General features: G+C 40.9%; 1 protein-coding gene across 7 annotated transcripts in view; it reads right to left on the reverse strand.

The window, feature by feature from the left end:
* Positions 1 to 13,559, reverse strand: part of PRDM2 (PR/SET domain 2) — a 111,236-nt gene that overhangs the window by 85,973 nt on the left and 11,704 nt on the right. For 6 of the 7 annotated variants that reach the window (XM_039842174.1, XM_039842173.1, XM_039842164.1 and 3 more), the window contains exon 2: positions 10,917 to 10,990. The exons of the other annotated variant lie outside the window; for it this stretch is intronic. In XM_039842174.1, coding sequence (XP_039698108.1) covers positions 10,917 to 10,925 — 9 coding nt within the window. In that variant the 5' untranslated portion in view covers positions 10,926 to 10,990. The remainder of the gene's footprint in view (positions 1 to 10,916; positions 10,991 to 13,559) is intronic. 7 annotated transcript variants of the gene reach the window in all.

A 13,559-nucleotide genomic window follows, 5' to 3' on the forward strand; every position in this document is an offset into this window, starting at 1 on the left:
CTGTCCCAGAATAAAGGCACACTCCCATTTTAAGGCTTTCTAACACTGATCACCATTAGTATGTATGAAGGAAGTTAAAGGACTTCATGCTCCCCTACTACGTAATAGGAAATGTAAGAACTCTTTATTTCTGCTTAATGAAGTGCAGTCTCCAAATATTTATCAATGAACTGATCTGGAACAGCATGTATTAAATTTAAGTTAAGTTAATAAATTTAAGTTAAGTTATTAAATTTAAGTTAAGTTAATAAGTTACTTAGTTATTAACTGTTAATTGATCTCATTAATTTGATGTCTCCAACTTCCTGCCTCAAACAAAGAAAGTCAATATTCCCTCCTTTCCCCAATAAGTGGCCACAAGTGTCTCTCCTTCATTCAGTCCATCATTCAATCATTAGTATGCTGATGCCTGCTGGGGCTGGCACTCTGCTGGGTGGAGAAGATACAGTGGTTAATAAAGCTGATCCGGGCCCCGCCTCACGAAGCTCACTGGCTAAAGGAACTGTTCTTTTCCTAATGCCTGACAACTCACCCACTTAGAGGTATTTTGATTCTTCAGTTTTGACCTTACCACTGAGCCTCTTAGAGATCCTTTAAGTGCCTTTCCCTAATACCTTTCCTTTGGCCCACGATGACTTTCCCATGTTGGGGGTGGAGGGACCTTTGGGAGTGTGACATTTATTCCTTCCTCTGGGCCAAGAGCTGCGCTAAGCACTTCCCATGCATTACCTCAAGGCAGGAATCACAGCTCACACTGGCGGAGTGCGCAGGATGCTACCCAGACACTATTCCAAGCTCTGTCCCTGCATCACCTCACTTTATCCCTACTCTACCACTCTGGCTCTGAGTGATTTTACGACCCTTTCTTACAGATGAAACAGAAACCTACCCACAGTCGCAGCTAGTAAGTGGCAGAGCCAGGATTCAAACCCAGATATTCAGACTTCCGGGTTTGGACTTTCAAATCCGATGCTACGGAGTAGCCCTGTCCAGTCACTTCCCCCAGAGGCGTGGTTTTAAAGTAGTGGAGCCAAGCCGAAACCAGACAAGCAGGCTCCGGAGCCCACATTTTCACCACTAAACCCGTGAGGTCTCACACTGTAGTCCAGGGACACCTGGGAAGTCCCTTTCGGGGGTCCACAAGATCAGAGCTATTTTTTACAATAATGCTAAGATGTTATTTGCCTTTTTCACTCTTAGGTATAGAAAGGAGAGTTTTGGGGAGGCTATGATATCTGATGTCATCATTCTGCTGGCGAATGGAATGTGTGATTGTTTACTATTAGGCTTCAAAATCTTGATCCATGAAGAAGGCCTGTAGTCTAACTACTGTACCAAGTCAATTTCCTGGCTTTGACAGTGTACTAGAGCTACATGTGACCACAGGGGACAGCTGAGTGAAGAAACGTACACCTGACTCTGTACTATTATTACAACTTCTTGTGAATCTACAATTACTTCCCCACCCCGCCCCCATCAAAAAAGTTTAAAAATATCTTTCAATTTCTAACACGGTAAATATGGTAAATATCCGAAGACACCATCCACATAAACGAAAAGCCTGAGAACTGCTACACTCAGTGAGACCATCCACCGATCTCAGGGCTGAGAAGCAGAGAGCAGGCAAGACCCTTAGTGACAAATCGACTGGTGTGGTGACCAGGAGCACGAGGAAGGAGGACTGGAGCCACACCTTCACGTCCTACCCCCTGCTTCTTGAGAACAACTGCGGGGGCTGCTCCCCTCAAACAGGCACAAAGGTATTTTATCGTTTAAGGATCTCACTGATAATCACTGAAGGAGAACAAAATAAGCTAGAATAAATTGGGATATGTGGCTTCAAAATATTAAAGACAACAACTTATCGTCAACGCCCATTTAGCCTCTTACAGGGGTGATAAAGAAAAGCAGAATAGTTTCCATCCTTCGCTTTTAAACCTCAGGATGGTAGGGCTGTGACCCTATCCAGGTGAGATTACCTAAGGGGACCGATCTGCATTTCTGTTCCAGGCCTCCACCCTAGGCAAAAGAAGTGTGTCCACACTGTCCTCCTCGCCGACTTCCCTCTGCCTCTCACGGCACTGCACTCTGAAGCGCTTACTGGCTGGCTTAACGGCCTCTCCACCAGCGGCAGGATTAGACTGCAGACATGCCGGGCAGGTCGTTTCACTCGCCACAGTACCTGGTGCCTGGCACGGGATGCCTAGCACAGAGCAGTGGTCACTTTGAACAAACAAGGAAACAATGGTCCAGCAGTCAACTGCCAAGAGGTCGGGGAGCACAGATGGCCATGAGAGTACATGGCCTCAACTGGTAATGGAGTCCAAGGGACGGAGGGGATCGGAGAGCAGAAACTGAGAGAAGAGCTAGGGCAGAGCCCCCAGGACGCTTTTGTCTATGAGTGAGAGACAGCAGGAGCAGCGGTAGAGCCTAGAATAAGGCGCCACAGAGAAGGGGCACCAGGAGCACGGTGGCAGAGAGGCTGCGAAAAGGCTCGAGGAAGGCAGAGTGGTCGAGAGTCCAATGCTGCCGGTGCGCCTTCACACTCTGCTGTACCTGGTGCCTTTCTCTAACTCCCACTGCCACCATCATCCTTCACCCCGGAAACCACACAGCAATCTCCACTCGTCCTATAAATGTCCAACAAGTGTCCCCTGTGCTAGCTACCCCAGGAAAGCGTCAACCAGGGCCCGGCCTGCAGCCTCAGGTTAATGCAGGAGACTTATGGGGTGTTCCCACTGAGACCAGTGAAACAAAGCGCGTGATGCACGGAGATGAGGAGGAGACACTGCTTAATCAGGGTAGCTGCAGGTAGGCGGGGGGCGTCTTGGAAATGACAACACAGAGATTTGGACTGAAAGATCAGAATGAGTATTCTGGAGAAAAGTCTTGAGGAGACAAAGGGCTTGAGGTGTTCAGGAACCTCAAGGGGCCAGTGTGGCCGGGTCAGAGTAAGCCAGGGAGAGAGCAGAGGCAGCCACCGCCAGAACCTACAGAACCTTGAAGACCAAGGTAGAGACTGGATTGCATTTGGAGAGTAGTGGGACAGCACTAGAAGGCTTGGGGCAGGGGAGTGACAAGGTGAGATGTGAGATGAGGTTTTCTGGCCCCCAGTCTATTCCATATTCAACTTCTACAAACCCTCTGTCTTCCTGATTAATCTTCCTATAAAGCATCTGGTTCAAAACCCTTTTTAAAAACTTTCTAAATAAGACCCAGTCATTCCTCTACTAGTTTTAGAGACTTTCAAGGTTCAAGGGGAGCAGAAAAAACTAGACACCTAAGAGCTCTTTCAGCCTGACCATACCCTTTTCCCTTTTCTAGAAGATTCTGATAGAGGGTGGGAATGGGGTAAAGGTGAGCAGGAGGAGCTTTTTACTATCTCCTAATAAGACTGTTATTGGTGAAACTGAGTTGCAACATCTCAAACTATCTTCATCCGAGGCAGCAAGCTGTGGAGCTACAAACTTTTAAGTCAGATGGAGTTCTCTGTTCTACCCACAGCTTTATCTTAACTAAAAATTCTACTGGAAGAAGTCACAGAAAAAAATCCCCATATTACTCGTAACGGTTCTTCCCTGGCCCCTAAGGCACCATCCTCTGGTTCATCTTCCCTTCACCAAACTAGGTCTTCTTACTCCTCTGGGTCAGTCACAATTCAGGTTTCCAACAACCTGATAACAACCCCAGGCCACTGGTCCTTCTGGTCCTCAATTCCTCTGCCAGTCAATATCCTCTACATTCTACCAAGTCAAGTTCATATTCTTCAGTTCATCCATGAAGACATTCCAAAAAAATCGTGATGACTGTCCACTTTTCTGGTTTCCTGTATGGTCAGCCTGATGTTGTCGAAGTACCATACTCCAGGCATGTGAAAAATGGTTTGATGCGGGGAGAGAGAGAGACTGTTGGTGAGGCAAGCAATTAGGAGGTTTCTATAACAGTCCGAACAAGGGATGTCGGGTCTAAACTCAAGCAGTAATAATGGTAAAAAGGTATTTTATAGGGAAGAATCAAGACTTAGTTACTGGTTGAAAATAATAATGATGATATAATAATAACAACACACAGGGTTTCCTGTATATCAGGCACTAGTCTTAGTGCTTCGCAAGTATTAACTCATTTGTTCTTGACTATAACCGCATGCAGTGGGCACCATGAGTATCTCTATTTAACGGGTAAAAAAACAAATACCAAGAAGTCCAGTGACTCGCCCTAGGTGACACAGCTGGAATGGCAAACCCGGACTGAAGGCGGAATGTGAATCACAAGACAACATAAAATGCAAGCCTTCTTGCCATAGTCCGTCTGTATTTAAGAAAATGCTATTCGAGTTCCTAATATTTTTTTTCAAATTTCAGAAATAATCTAATATTTTCATTCAGAAAGACAATGTCTCAGATTTTATCTAGTAGAATATATGATTCAAAATGAGATTTAAGTGTCATCATTATTAAACATGTTAATTTCCTAAAGTATACTCATTAATTGAAGTTTAAGTCCGAACAGAAATCACTTTACTTGGAAGACTTTTTTTTAAAGTCTGAAAAATCAAATTTATACTTATAATTCTATGTTAACATGCTAAAACAGCAAAAGTGGCTTTGGTTTGTTACACTGCAGACGTTTTAGAATGAGAAAACAAGTGAAGGAGCTATCTAAAATGAAAGCTACAGATCCACCCCAGGGTTCCACCAAATCTTTAGAAATCTAAACAGATTTCTCTAGATGGTCAGATAATTGCCCATAAAATATTTTCTGTAAAAGGAATAAGCTACCGATACACACAACGACATGGATAAATCTCAAAAACGCTATGCTGAACAAAAGGAGACAAACACAAAAGACCATGTACCGTATGATTCCATTTATGTGAAATTCTAGAATAGGAAAAACCAATCCACAGGGGCAGAAAACCAATCTGTGGCTGCCTAAGGCAGAGGTTGCGGAGAGAACTAACTGCAGAGCAGCAAGATAGAACTTTTTTGGGGGGATGGTGTTGGTAGCTACATGCGTAGATATTTGTCAAAACTCAGGACTGTACACTTCAAATGAGTACATTTTATTATAGGTAAATTATACCTCAAAGTTGATTTTGAAAGTAAAATAAGAAAATAAATCCTACACTCATCTCTTTAAACCATGTTAAAATGAAACTTTAATGCTGCAAGAAAATAAAAGACAAAAATACCAACGCCATAGAATAAAAGTTTTTTTAAAAAATCAAGATTTGTTAACTCAACTCAAACATTCCTCTGCTCAAAACCCAACAGTTTCTCGTCTCCCTGGGCAAAGTCATCCTGGTCCGCACAATGGCCACGGAGCGAGCCCCCCAGCTCTCCGACCACTCTGCTCCCGCTGCTCTGCTCCAGGCACGCGGCCTCGCAGCAGCCTGCTCCGCTCCCGCTCCTCGCACTCAGATGAGCACTCACTGGAACAAGCAGTGAGCGCTGCTATTCAACGCCACACTGGCACGGGCTGCTGCCGCGTAAGGCAGCACGTACCACCTGACACAGGCAACAAGGACCCAAATGCTTCTATTGTTTTACTATATGAATAAACAAGCTTTCCTGGGATTCTGTTTAAATTTACAGACTTTCACACACACCACCCAGGGAACGACCATAAATTATTATATCAGATTTAATCGATTTAATTAAAGCACCTAGTTTCTTAAATACCAATTTACTCTAACACTGGAGAGCAACACCACTTAATATTAAGAATACATCATAGTATAGTCAAAATAAGATACATATTATTTCTACAAAAGACTAACAGTCACTATAGTAATCGTTTTTAACAGCAAAAGACATCTAAGAATTTAAAAATATTAAAATACTCAAATTCTATGAACAACTCTTTATTTAAACTTGCAATCGAGGCTCTGTACTATTCTTGGGGCAAACAATGGGGGGAATCAAACAACCTTCAGTTACTGAAATAGCATTAAATTGTATTTGGTTAAGAAATGAGTAAGACGGCAATAACAATAAACACATGGGGACACAGAACAAGGAAATCTATCTCACACACCGTCTCTGGAAAACAGCAGCAGTCAAAGAGTTCTAAAATACATTAAAAAGTACCCTCTTCCAAAAAGCTGGCAGGGCCATTAAGTTGTCTGAGTCAAGAAACTGCCCTAAAATACGATGTAGACTCAGTAGTGAACATATGACCACACTCTTGCCCCTCGATCGAGTCTCCACGACACAGTGTGATTTTTTAAAAATGGAAATTGAAGTATGTCACTGTCCAATGGCTTCCCAGTGAACTTAGGATAAAGAATAAACTTCTTCCCAGGGCCTTTAAAGACTTTTAAGTCTAGCCTTTGCCTCTCATACCAACGTCATCTAGCCCCAGGGTCCCAAATATTTGCCAAGCTGCAGTTGCTAGCGTGCTGTTCCTTGAACTAGCAAGCTCATTCCCACCTCAAGGCCTCTGCACTCGCTGTTTGTTCACTCTGCCTAGAATTTTCTTTCCCCAGATCCTCATATATCTGGGTCTTAGTTATTCCTTGAGTCCATTATTAATTATTATTAATAACTCTATTATTAATTTATTATATTATTAATCATCTCTTTAGAACGGCCTTCTCTGACCATATAGTCCGGGGAACCCTCCACCTTCATCCATCATTCTTTATCACGTTCCCTTGCTGCACTGTCTTCACAGCACTTGTCACTATCTGAAATTACCTTCCCGCCTTTTTTTTTTTTTTTCAGGGTAGCATGGCCGTACACACCTTCCCGCTTTTTAACTGTCTAGTCTATGAGTATGTAGGTTACAGAGCAGAGCCCCTGCTTGTGTGGTTCACTGCAGAATCCACAACACACTGGGACGCAGTCTATGCCGGATGGATGAGAGAATAAGTGAACATTCAGAACAGTTAAGATAATGGAACTATGGATGGCTTACCACAATTCTCAGGGTTGAATCTGCAGCATCAAGTGATTAAAAGCTGTCTTTGCTATTTTACTATATAAAACTGTAAGCCACATTTAGAAGGCTAAATTGCAAAGCTGCTTTGCTACTGGTTACTAGAAATACCATAGATTACTGCTCAGGATGTAGAGATGCTGCAATCATAAGCTGCTATACCGACAGAAAATTTCAAGTATTAGTCACATTTTTTGAGTTATACAAAGATTCTTTTTAAAAAATTAAGCGTGACTCGGTAAATTAGTAATCAAGGCCACTTAATTATTATATCATTAAGGCTAAGGCTTACAATGTTATGTTAATTATATTTCTTAAAGCTGGAAAATAAATTGCTAGGGCTGTACCGAAATATTATAGTTCTCCTCTTCTCCTAGGCACCTCATGGACTACATTGCTCCTCTCTCTCAAGTTTTAAGAAAGATATGGCCACAGACTAACTTTGGCCAATTAAATGTAAATGGACGTGATGGGAGTTGAGACAAAGCCATTATCATCCTTGGTTCTTGAGCAACTGCAATAGCAGATCCACACTGGATATATACTGCGAACAAGAAATAAATGGGTGCTGTGTTAAGTCCCTATGATTTTGGAATGGCCTGTTTGTTAGGGCAGCATAACACAACTTATCCCGACTGACGGCAGTACAGCACAGTGACCAAGACCTGGGCTCTGGCATCTGACAGGCCCGGGTATGAATTAGAGCTCTACCACTTACTGTTTGAGTGATCATGGACAAGCCATAGCCACCACTCTGTGCCTCAATGCCTTGATCCATAAAATGGTTATAAAACCTACACTTCATAAAGTGGATGCAAAGACCGAATTAATAAGAAAATGTATTTGTAATACTTACCTAAGTGCCTGGCATGTTATTTTAAATACTCAATAGAAAGGAAGTGGTATTAAACTCTAGCATACCTACTTTAAGCTACTATGAGCATATTATGGAACTTTGCTCACCTTGGATGTTCTGTGAAGTACAGTATAAGTCTCCTTAATGTCACCAATAGGTTCTACAACTCAAGTAAAACGACATATAACAAAACCAATTTTAAGAGAGGTTAATTGATGGAAACAAGAGTTAAGTTCCTACAGCAAGCATCCCATCAACATCGTAATGAAAAGACACTGAACGGAAGGACGCAGAGGAACTGCTATAAGGCATTCTAAACCCTTTACTCAACAAGAAGGTCCTTTATAAAGTTCTAGATTCTCCTAGGTAAATCTAGGAAAAAAAGGAGAATAGTGGAACATCTTAAAAGTTAAATGTTAGGATGGATGTGCAATGTTACTGCATATACAGTTTCTTATACAGAATATCTATGATTTGCAAATGAAGAGAAGAGAAAAATGGAGAGCGAAGGGAGGAAGCGGAGCGACTGCTCCCCTAGCCTGCCAACCTAGGCTCAGCTGGAAGGACAAAGGCTCACGGGCAGAGTAAGCGGGGCCCTAACCTAGGAAGACAAGAGATAGTAAGAAAGGGGTAAGTGCTGAGTGGAGAACAGACTGGAAGAGAAAGGAGGACGAAGAACACGGGGGTCTGGGGGCTCCCTGGCCCAGGACTGGAGTTAGAGGGAAAGCCTGGTGACCACACCAGGAATGCCCTGAAAGACACTGATGACCCTGAACAGTTCAGGATGCTGCTCTAACAGTCAGTGCTTAAAATACCAGGAGGCCTTGGGCTTTGGACTCTTGTTCCCTCTAAAGGACTAGCTTGTAAACGATATGGTATGCTCACTGCTAGGATCCCTTAGTGCTTAAAAATCAACTTTCAGGTATACATGAATGAATAATTCTGTGCTATTGTTGTGGAGACCACGCCTATCATAAGAGACAGATCTGACAGCTAAAATTCATCAAGGTGGTGTTGATCGGTCCCTAGAGGGAAAAAATCTAACCCTAAACTCTCCATCAGGATTTTAATTAAAAATCTGAATTCTGTGTAATTATTTTGAAGTTTTTCGAGCATTTATTGCTCATTTTCACTGGGTGCAAAGAATAAATATGAGGAAAAACATAAAACATCCTGAAACAATTTTTAAAAACTACTGGGACAACTATTGAAAAACACTCATAGATTTCATGTCACGACACAATAATCAAGATCAGACACCATGCAACCAATATTTCTCAATTAATGAAAAGATAACGACTGATGCTGGAAACTTTATTCACAAAAAGTGGACAATTTTTATAATACAAATAAAAGTTTCGTTAGCACCAGACCATTTAAATTATACCCGAATCAGAAATGTGCTAACCATTAAAAACATAAGAGGACACTTTTCCACTGATATTTGGCATTTGGCATCAAAGGCAGTCCTCTGCAGATCTGATATTAAAACATGTCAAAACCAAAATGAAATTGTAAAAGAGCCAAAAAAAGAAATGGTCACAACCCTTTTGAATGGCATGTGGACTTTCTTTAAACACAAGTTCGATATAAATAAAATATTAAAGCAAAAGTGCGAAGAGGCAAACAGGTCTAAGTACATTAAAAATAAAATATTACTGGCCTAATACAGTATAAGAATTAAAGCATTATTAAGCGTAAGGTTAAAGCTGGAGCCACTGAAATAAATGGCTGCTGAACACTGACGTAACAACAGCACCGTCAATACCCAGATTCCGCTCTGGAAGCGTCCGCTATCACGCCGGTCCAAAACTGACCGTTCTGACGACAGTTCTTAGGCAGTGGAAAACCAAGTTCCTTTGGGTCCACATTAAGAATCGGTCTTAAAATAGGAAAATAAATGAAATCTGTGACAAATATCTTCACATGGCTTTGATGGGCAATGACTACGAAAATTCATAGTTCTCTTTCCCTCCCCCATTTTACCATTTCAAAAGTAATCTGCCTTCAAAAGCATGCCAGTAAAGCTGCAAGTTTTAAAATAGAAACCATGTGCTCCATGTGTTCACCAGATTCATTTTTTTATGACGTATGGTCCTCTGCGTTAAAATAAACATATTTTTGATAAAGAAGTAATGAAAAGAAATCAAAGAATCCATTCCAAAAATTTCACATCTCAATGCAACACAGGACTGAATTTATTAAACTTGGCCACCTAATAAAAGTAGCCTTGCGATCTCGATTAGAGGCACCTATAAATGATAAAAAGGTGTCCGAGGTTTCAGTTGATGAGGGATTCAAAATATTTTCAAGTCTTATAGCTTTATGCTAAGCACTAAAAATTATAGACTTCACGTTTTTAAGTTTTGTCCTTTGCATTTTTTAAAAAATGTGTTTATGAAGATTTCAAAAGAGAATGTTTCTGACACCCATAAATTTCTATACCGCAAGTGAATGATAGTAAGAACAGGAAATAAGAATCCTCCTTTAGAATATATTAAATCCACATAACTGGTTTTACTTATCAGAACACCTTGAGGCTATAGAAATATCCATGGCAGAACTGTTTAATCTCCAGGTAATCCCGCGTCTTTCTGTAAGGAGAAGCATATCTTACATTTCAATATCTGCCCTCTTGTTTCTATTCCAGCAACAGGTTTTTTAAGGACAGAATGCTTAAAGTTTCCCATCTGATCAGTTTCAGTCTCTAAAGTAACTTTCAATCTTCTCTTTTCAACCAATGAGTAGTTACAAAATAAAAAGTATTCAAAATAAAAGCTAAATAAGCTTTTATTTTTTATAAGCTACAACAAAAATTAAAAATTAACACTAGAGTGTGGCAAGGAAGAGGTAAAAAAAAAAAAGTCTGAACGAAGGTCCCTAAGATGAGCCCTCTACTCAGGGCCCCACAGAAGTGCCAAAACACCAAAAAAATGCACACTCCACGAAATGCACACTCCACGAAACGCACACTGTGGAAGCAATGAGCTTGTTAACAGCATTAAGAAACAGGAAGGAAAATCTGGGCGGAATGAATGTGTATGTTACTACCTTTTAAAAATCAAGAACTGGTCTAACATCTAGGTAATGTATTTGTATAAATTCTTATTTTTAAACTCACCTGATTCATTTTCAATTCCTGTTGTGTTCTGAAAAGATACACACAACAAAGACACTTCTTTGATTACATGAGCCCTAAAAAGAAAAACAGACAATTGTAATATGTACCTGCCTACACATTTACAGTGATTTAAAACCACATACAGAACTGTAGAGTTTGCTCATAGGGCTATTCATAAAGAAACTCCATGCCAGATCAACTTCGATCTACACTGAGAGCTTACTTCGCAGATTTATTATCTAAACAAAATAGATTTCTTACTAATCTTTATTAGGGCTTCACTGTACTCTCTAATTGAAAGCAGACTCATTAGAATGACATCAAATTTTTGCTTTGGAATTGCATCATTCCTAAGAAATAAATTAGCTTTGTTAATAGAAACACAAAGGATTGCTGAGCAGCTTATTACCCTTTTACTTATATCGACACCATGTTGAAAACAAACCCAATCAGACCTCTTTACATTATCTTGTTTTCCAAGTTCCTGAAGTAGATAGGTGAATTTAATAACATTTTCATGGGGAATTCTCTTTGAGGAACAGAACGAAAACCCTGTAGTAAAATGCAAATGTTTTAATAAAGCTGTTTCAAAGAAACTATAATTATTCCTTTAAAATTTCATAGTATAATAAAATAACAAGACAAAATCATTTCTTATGCGCGCATGTGACATACTTGTTTCTAGATAATAATCTATGAAGATAGTCCTTTCTGCAACATAGATCCTAGGAGCCATTTGGAGCCATTCATAATAAATGAAAATCATGCCACTTAATGTAGCACTTCTACTGTAATATTTTAAATGTTTCAGCATGTATACACACACATCATTAAACATAATTCTCCTATTTTTCATTAACTTATAATAATTCTCTCCTTCCTAGACCCCCGAGACACTGCTCATCTTGTGACTTTATGATCTAATTGTTCATAAACCAAAGAATGTGTAACTTAATGACAGTCTTCATACTACAAAATGTCACAAAGAACAATGCTCTGACATTTCACTCCAATTCATTCAATAGGATAGTCTTCCTTGAACCACTTAACCACACTCACCTGATCACCTTTAGCAAAGGCATTATATTTAAGTGAGGGCCTGGTCATCTGAACTAGCTTTCGTTCATAACCAGCACAGGGAATATATTCCATAACTTGCATCTTGTTAGAGAGCTCAGTCTACCCAGACCAATATAAACTCTTCGTAAGTAAATACTCAGTGAATACAATTTCATGTAACTGGAGGTCAAACCATGAAGTCCATTCCTTTCCATTTTAATACTGAGCTTCCTTCTCATATGTATTTAACATGTCCTTCCCTTAGGATACATCCTAGATTGAACATAATTGATCCTTTTCTATGAAACTCGGTTGTTATGAAGCTACAAATGTATAACTGGGTGTCAAACAGCGACGAGGTTGGTGGCCCGGAGGTGTGCACACCTGAACCCCACCACCGCAAATGCCTTCTGACTGCCAAACACTTCTACTAGGAGGATCTTGTGTGAGGCCCCAAGTGAATAACAAGTCTTCGCCTGCCTCTCACTGAGCTTTTGTATGTGGATTAACTAACACTGGCCATGGGGAGTTCTCTCTGAGGAACGGAATAGAAATCCTGCTGTAAAATGCAAATGTTTGAAGGAAAGACCTTTGGAAAGAGCTGCAAAGCGTTACCATTTCTTTTGGTTTGTCGTTTTCTTCTCACAAGAATCAGCAGCAGCAGCATGAGAACTCTCTTTTTTGAAGCTCCTTCGAAGACCTGCACATACTGTGCTACCTTCGCAAAAATCAGCTCAGTTAATCTTCACAAAGGCAAGTACCAGCATCCTCGCCCAACCGGACACAAATTCACAGAGGTTAACGGAACGCAGTCACGGTCTCATCATTTTGGTTTCTGCAATGGCTGCTTAACCATATTTCACCAACTTTTTACTCCTGCCTCCACCCGAGCACCTACTATGTGTCAAGCACTGTTTATGAGCAGTGAGCGGGCAGATTCCCGCCCTCTAGAGGAAAAGATCTGCAATAAACAACTAAGTAAAATGTACAGCATGTAGAAAGTGAAAGCTGGAGACAGGGAGGAGTTGGGGTTACAACGCCTTTATCGCTGTCGGCCTGTTAGCCAACAGCATGGTCAGAGAAAGCCTCCTTGGGAAAGGGACATCTGCCTGAAAGTCAGGAGAAGGATAAGCCTGGAAGGTATGGGGAAGGAGCATCAAAAGGAAGTGGGTACATGGAGTAAGAAAAGAAACCCTTTATGGCAGCACACCTGGGTATCTGAGGAAGGGCAAGGATACCAGCGTGGCAGGCACACAGAGAGTGAGAGGGAACGGGGAAGAGGTCACGTCAGAAAGGTGTTAGGGTGGGAGCAGGAATTGGGGGAGGCAGATTAACAAATTAAGAAAATTAAGATATTACAAAAAATAAGAGCTTGATCTGGATTTTACAAATCTGAGGATTTAATAATATACATGTACGTCTCAAGATACTGCTTCCAAATTCTAGGACAAGTCATCCTTACGAATACTCAAGTTAACATATATGGGCTTTGCAAGGTAAGCACTGTTCACCAGAATATCTATAGCTTTTGCATCCAGAGATAGAAAATCACTGGGAGGCTGAAGGTGGCAGAAGTGACCTTAT

The sequence above is a fragment of the Pteropus medius genome, unplaced genomic scaffold (assembly GCF_902729225.1).
Source record: "Pteropus medius unplaced genomic scaffold, Ma_sr-lr_union100, whole genome shotgun sequence".
NCBI classification, from domain to species: domain Eukaryota; kingdom Metazoa; phylum Chordata; class Mammalia; order Chiroptera; family Pteropodidae; genus Pteropus; species Pteropus medius.